A 7,146-nucleotide genomic window follows, 5' to 3' on the forward strand; every position below is an offset into this window, starting at 1 on the left:
CCCGGCCGTCCCGCGCCGCCGCCACCACCTGCGCCACCGCCAGCTACGCTGTCACGGCCATCATGTTCCACTGCTACTTGCTCCGCCCGCCACCTTCCTACGACGCCACGGGTGGGACGCCCGCCACCTGCTCGACCCGCAGCGTGGCCTCATGGAAAACAATTTCCTATTAAAGTTGTGGTGTTTCTATTCCTTATGCCTAGACACATCTGAGACTGAGAGTTGTGGCTCAGGATTCAGCCTCCAGGGAATGTGTTAAGGTATACTAATTAACTAAATTTAACTCAAACACTTGTCACCTCAGTCTCACTATAAGCTCAAGAATATCTTGTCCAACACGGTGCTAAAAGATAAAGCTACATATAAGCATATGTGACCATTGACGTGAAGCTCCACGACATTTCTGGGGAGAATGCATAGCACCACCTATGTTCCTCTTATGTTGACTTTTTTTCACAATATTTACTCTTAAAACTTCTGTTTGAATAAAGAATGACGCTAGACGATCATAGGTGTATTGTCGTGACCCTTGAAAAGTGCACAACTCATAAGTTGGCACAGCTATCAACTATTCACAGTGAACAAATTAGATCGAAACAGTAGGCCATGAATTTGTAAAAGTTTGATATAAATCAGACCAATCAACACAAAGAGAAATCTTTCTATTGCGTGTTTGACCTGTCAGATATACTCTGCTCTTATCTCTTCTATATACGTATACTTGACTGTTATCACGAGAAGGCAAACAAATAAAAATGCTCGGTCGGTTCTATCTCAATTGTTCGCCACTCTAAAAGCAAAAAACAAAACCTCACATTATATCCAACAAAAACAGAGTGGAATGCAAGCTGCACCATCGCCAAGTTAAGCAACATTCAAGACACACCATGCTGACAGGGTGTGCCTGCCAGCTTTCCAGTGCTTGGTTGGAAATAACAAACAATTTTTTTTCCGCACAACACAGCCGAGGAGAAACTGAATTTTTTTATTAACTAAGTAAGCAAACAAAGTCTTAAGTTCTCAAATACAAAAGAAACTATGATAAAAACCGCACACATGCGGACGAGAACTGCCACATCCGGTGAAGAGAAACAAATAGACCACAATGCTATTTGAATTCTGGTAAAACCTAACTTTGACCAATATTTAAAGAAGCCTAAAACATAAAAATGAAAAGCTAACCCTCGATCCTTCTTAGTCACTCCAAAATGAAGGTGTGGTGAGGTTTTTCAAAATTTCATGTTCCAAACCCCAAACCACTTCTCTTCACTTCATACGTCAATTTTTTTCATTTGAATGTATGTAGACCTTGTTTATCAACTTAAATTGCTAGTATATGACATAGGAAGACTATGTGCGCTGGGTTTTCATTTTTCAGATTTTTAAAAAAAAATTATGCCCATTTGAATTCTGGTCAAACCTAACTTTGACCAACAATAAAACAAGTCTAAAACATGAAAATGAAAAATTAACCCTCGATCTTTCTTAGTCACTCCAAAATGAAGCTGTGGTGAGGTATTTGAAAATTTCATGTTCCAAACCCCAAACCACTTCTCTTCACTTCAGACATCAATTTTTTTCATTTGAATGTATGTAGACCTTGTTTATCAACTTAAGTTACTAGTATATGGTATAAGAAGACTATGTGCTGGTTTTTCATTTTTCTGATTTTTTTTAATTTTTTATGCCCATTTGAAGTTAAACTTTACTTTGACCAACATCTAAACAAGATTAAAACATGAAAATGAAAAACTAAGCCTGGATCCTTCTTAGTCACTCCAAAATGAAGTTGTGATGAGGTTTTTGAAATTTTCATGTTCATTTTCCCAAAACACTTCTCTTCACTTCATACAAGAGAGTTTGAGATACTTGAAATATCACATGAGAAACTTGAACTTTTCGTTTAAATGTATGTAGATCCTGTTTATCAACTTCAATCATTAGTATATGAGCATAATAATACTATGTGCGCTGGTTTTTCATTTTTATGTTTTTTTATTTAATTTATTATGCTCATTTGGAATCTGGTCAAACCTAACTTTGACTACTCCAAAACCCCGCTAACCCTAGCGTTGAACAATGACCATCCATCTAACCCTAGCACCGAACAAAGACCGTCGATCTACGGGGAGGAGGAGGGCGATCCGCGAGATACAATCTGATTGCTTGCGCGATTTTTTTCTCAACACACATAATGGACGCGCTGGATGGACCGTTGGGCGTCACGCTGTCTGGTCCTGTGAGCGTTGTTAATGCCCGTCTCAGCCTTTCCAGGCCTACATGCATGAGAAGTACGACGACGTGGTCATGCATGCGGGGGAGGCGGACGTGGGCATGCATGCGCGGGAGGCGGACGTGGGCATGCATGCGCGAGAGGAGTTTCTTCCTCCGCCGCCTTCTTCCTCGACCACCGCGCCTGCTAACCAGCCGACCACCTCGCCTGCCTCGCGCTGGCACTGCCGCCTCCTTCCTCGGCTGCCGTGCGCTGACCGGTCGCCGTTCGGCCGCCTCGGCTGCCGGGTGCAGTAATGCCGCGGTTCGGCCGCCCAACGCCTCGGCTGCCACGCGCAGTAACACGCGGTTCGGCCGCTTGACGCCTCGCCCGCCGTGCGCATTAACGGCGCGGTTCGGCCGCTCGATGCCTCGCCTGCCCCCGCGGGGCTATAAAAGCCGATGCCGGCACCGTTTCGGCCAGCACCAACCCCTCCTCCTCTCTTCCTTCCCGCCATGATTCTCTTTGCCGCAGCCGACATGTCAAGCGACTCCGACAGCGACGGTGTGGCGCCGGGCGGCGTCTGCCTGTCCAGCCTGACCGTCGCCCAGACCGAAGATCTGGCCCGGTTCGGGTTGTGCGTGTCGCCGTCGGCAAAGCTGCCTCGGCCGTGGCGAATCTTTGCCGACGGCCACCCAACCCTCGAACCACCGGCGTCGAGGGAGGAACTCCGGAAGCATCCCGGCGGCCGGTACGACAGGTAAGGCCGCCGCCGTATCTGGACAGGCAAAAACTTTAACGACGTCGTCGGGGCGTTCAGGCGCGTCGCCCGTGGTGTCCCCGTCGGGAACATCCCGTGGGAGGCCGGCCCTTCCCGTCGTCGCGCAGCCGCGCCCGCCGCTGCCGCCCCTCCTGCCTCGCCGGAGGTCCCGCTCCCGCCGGAGCAGGCGACGCTGCACCAGGATGGTGACCCCGCCGACACGCCTGGGTTGCTGGTGGCGCTGGCGCAGTCGACAGAGGAGGCCGCGCGGGCGGCTGCGGAGGAGGCCTTGGACGAAGCACAGGCCGTGATGGCGGTGCAGCAGGTCGTGGCGCTCGAGGCGGCGGCGGAGGAGGACGAGTGGCTTTTGAGCAGCAGCGACGACGACGGCGACGGCGACGTGGGTGACGGCAGTGGCAACGTGGCGGTTATCAACCTCACAGAAGAGGATTAGATTAGTTTTTTTTATAAAATTCCGTTTGAATCGATGTAATATATCCTAAAAATGAATGGAATTTGAATTGTTCCTTTATAATTTGCTTTATACTCCCTCCGTTCCATAATATAAGTCTTTTTAGAGATTTCACTAGAGGACTACATACGGATGTATATAGACATACTTTAGAGTGTAGATTCACTCATTTTCCTTCGTATGTAGTCCGCTAGTGAAATCGTTTAAAAGACTTATATTTAGGAACGGAGGAAGTACATTACACGCACGGCTCTTTGCCGGGTCCCACAAGCCATGAGAGCAACGGTGTGATCACCTAGCGCGTCTCTGCCGCCTGGTCCCACCTGTAAGGGCCAAGTTAAAACGTTGATCTAACAGAGACGACAGTGTTCATAAAAGTGAATCGGTGCTGACAGACTAGGGGCAAAACTGAGCACGATTCACAATTGAGGGCAAAACTGAGCATAGAGGCACCACTCAGGGCAAAAGGATAATTAACCCTTCGACCAAAGGCCTATTTACAAAAAAATCCAACAGGGTGTTGATAGAGAAACTGGTGTGTAACACGAATCTGTGTTGTGTGATCCTCCTGTTTTGTTGACAAGTACTGAAACATTTTACCCCGCTGGATGCACATAATTTCTCTGAGTATAGTCAATGAACTTGTGAGAATCATGAACAGGATTAATAATCAAGATGTAAGTACTTCCTCCATTCCTAAATATAAGTCTTTTTAAAATTTCACTAGAAGACTTCATACGGATGTATAGAGACATACTTTAGAGTATATATTCATTAATTTTGCTTTGTATGTAGTCTTTTAGTGAAATCTTTTAAAAGAGATATATTTAGGAACGGAGGGAGTAGATTGCATGACGTACTATGGAATTTGTTCATTTGTCAAGTTCAGAATTCTTATTACGTGTTCATTCATGTACTCAGGAACAGTTCAGACGGCCACGGTTTGCTGAAGGAGGGATCAAGAGACTGTACAAGCATAACACGAGAGAGGAAGAACAGAGCTAAGCATTCGGCAACGTCAGCAAACCACTGACCTCGCACGCGCTTTCCTTCTTCTTCTTCAGATTCAGATCACACGCTGACAGACACAGACATACAGAGTACAGTTCAGGGGGGGAGGCGACGGCGCTCATCCCTCTCCCAAGTCTCGATCACTGGCTGAGCAGCGGCGGCGGCGAGCCTCGGTCACTGGCTGAGCAGCAGCATCGCCTCCGGCTGCCGCTGCTGCGCGAAGCCGTGGAACGGGTGGCGGTGGTGCCGCTCCTCCGCCTCCTCGCGCGCGCTCCTCGGGTCGGGCCGGGACACCAGGTTCTCCTTGTCCTCCTCCTCGCCGTCCTCCGCCTTCCACGGTCGGTCCTCGTACCGCGAGTGGCTGCGCCCGTACGTCTGCGGCGCCGCGCGCGATGTGCTTCCGCCGCCGCCGCCGCCGCCGCCGCTGCTGCTGAGGTTGAAGCTGCCGAAGCCCTTGATCTCGCGCGCCACCTTGCGCGCCCGCTCGCGCTCCTCCTCCAGGAACGGGCCCCGCTCCAGCAGCTTCAGCACCCGCTCCGACTTGCCCTTCACCGTCAGGCCCCAGTTGAAACTGCGCCGCAGATGATTCAAATCAGGGAGTGAATAACGCGTGGAGGAAGAAGTGAAGATGGAGATCGAACCCTCGCTCGTCGATGTGCTGAAAGGCGGCCATCTGCTGGATGACGGCCCGGTCCTTCTGGAACTCCAGGGCGACGCTGCGGGGGCCTTGCGTCAGGAGGTGCTCCAGCAGCAGCAGCGCCTTGTACGGCTCCCGCCACTGCCTCCGGTCGAACGTCGCCAGCCTGAAGGATCGACGCATCGATCTGCCCGAGTTAGACGACGGACGGACGGACAGAGAAGAAGAGGAGAGCACCGATCCGGTGCGGCGGTGAAGGGGAGGGAGAAGGTCACCTGCTGTGGAGGATGTCGGAGATCCTGAGGTACTCGTCGATCTCGAAGGCCTCCCGCGCGATGAGGCTCATCGTCTTGGCGCTCGGCGGCGACGCGTCCCCGTTCGTCGCCTCCTCCGTCATCCTGCATCCACGGCCACCCTCTCTCTGTCACTCAGACCTTGGCAGAGCAACGGCACGCCATGAAACGGAGAGCAGGAATGGGGTTATCGATCGGGGAGGGCCGGAGGGGTCACGTACAGCTGCGTCGGTGTGACGTCGGTGAGCGCGAGCCGCGCCGAGCGGATCTTGCCGGTGAGGTAGGAGGAGGCCTGCCGCCGGAGCTCGTGGAAGAAGGGCGCGTCCATGGCCGGCCACGCGCTCGTACGAAATTCCCCGCTCTTCCTTCACCCTTGGGCCTCTGGAGTCTGGACCTCTCGCTGGCTGCCGCCGAGGAGGATCGGATCGGTGCGGTGCGGGGTGGATATAACAAGGCGACGCGCAGAGTGCCGTCACGTCACTCCCGTCACCCGCGCGTGGGTGAGTCCGCCCGCCCGCCCGCCCGCACCCCGACGCCGGCAATGGCGACGGGCAAAAGCAGCAACCACTCCACTCCGCACAAGGGCGGGCGCAAGCCAACAAGCGGTACGGGGCCGATGGGCGCGCAACCACTCCTCTCTCTCTCTCTCTCTCTCTCTTCCGAGCGCGAGCGCGAGCGCTAGTGACGCAGAGACGGAGACTGGGAGGAGGCAAAAATGGACCGGGAGTAGTGGCCGGCGGGAGTGGCGGACGGGATGCGCTCCATCCGCTGGTAGGACGTGGATCCCCCTGCGCCTTCTTGTTTTCCAGCGGCTTCGGACCGTTCGGCAGGCAGCGAGTGGAGTGGCGAAACGTCAACCGGCGGACGCAGACGGGACGGCAGCGCCTTTGAATTTTGAAAACCCGTGGTGCGGGCGGGCGGGCAGGATGGATGGCGTACGTAGTACGTGGTGGCGTGGTGCCGGCCGGGTACTACTCGTGGCGCGTCCCCCGTGCGCCGGCGGCCCGGGTGGGGCAGCTGGTGCGTATATTATGCGTTGCACGGTGGCATGGTGTACCACTCCCACTCGCGTGGTGGCGCGGCGGCCAGCAGGGACGCCACGGATGCCTTTAGAAGAGATGAGAACGGACACGTCATAACCGTTTTCTATTCCCGTAGCACTCCGCCAGTGTCGCTTTTAAAAAACAAAAAAAACAAATCTATTTTCAAAGTTTACCTTAAGTACAAAACACCTCACACGTAATAAAATTTACATCAAAATTTTCAGATCACGAGAGGACCACTATTGCCAGTTCACATGCCGATGTCACTCTTTCCATAATGAAGCCGGTTTGACATTATGGATGGCAGCCGAAAAGTATTCATGTACGTACCCTAAAAACCATCATACTTTAACTGTAGTCGTCGTAGTTGAACCCTTAAGCAAAATAATCCGACCTAAATTCTATAGTGTCACTCGTCAAATAAGGGATTACTGGTAGGGATGCAGAGTGGCGCTAGGTTTTTAAAGATTTTCATTATCCATGTCTCCCAGCAATACTTTCAATTCTCGAAAGGTCATTGATACGTTCATTCTGCATCACGATTTATTATTAATATTAATATTTATATTTATTAGTCATTATTCCACTATGATACAATTTCAATGTCTTTTCTCTTTTAATTTGTAAGATCTACATAAAGAGGAAAATTACCTAAAACTGAAATTCTGGACCTAAAAACCATGGAAAAAATATAAATTTTCTGGACTTCAAATGACGT

The 7,146-nt window shown here is 51.3% G+C and overlaps 1 protein-coding gene across 1 annotated transcript; it reads right to left on the reverse strand.

Annotated features, from left to right (window-relative positions):
* Positions 1-4,319: 4,319 nt before the first annotated feature.
* Positions 4,320-6,378, reverse strand: LOC123444931 (epsin-3-like). The gene is made up of 4 exons (XM_045121819.1): positions 5,607-6,378; positions 5,368-5,490; positions 5,097-5,258; positions 4,320-5,026 (listed from the first exon to the last, which is right to left on the reverse strand). Exons 1-4 carry the CDS (start codon positions 5,711-5,713, stop codon positions 4,630-4,632), a joined length of 789 nt encoding a protein of 262 aa, XP_044977754.1. The 5' UTR covers positions 5,714-6,378; the 3' UTR covers positions 4,320-4,629.
* Positions 6,379-7,146: the final 768 nt, after the last annotated feature.

This window comes from Hordeum vulgare, chromosome 3H (genome assembly GCF_904849725.1).
Source record: "Hordeum vulgare subsp. vulgare chromosome 3H, MorexV3_pseudomolecules_assembly, whole genome shotgun sequence".
NCBI lineage: Eukaryota > Viridiplantae > Streptophyta > Magnoliopsida > Poales > Poaceae > Hordeum > Hordeum vulgare.

Bases quoted from the DNA above. Each gene is read 5' to 3' on its own strand.
- LOC123444931 (XM_045121819.1), bottom strand. From the start codon at position 5,713: ATGGACGCGCCCTTCTTCCACGAGCTCCGGCGGCAGGCCTCCTCCTAC. The intron at 5,259-5,367 runs GTGACCTTCTCC...TCGATCCTTCAG, and splicing joins TCCGACATCCTCCACAGCAG to GCTGGCGACGTTCGACCGGA. The intron at 5,027-5,096 runs GTTCGATCTCCA...TCTGCGGCGCAG, and splicing joins CAGCACATCGACGAGCGAGG to TTTCAACTGGGGCCTGACGG.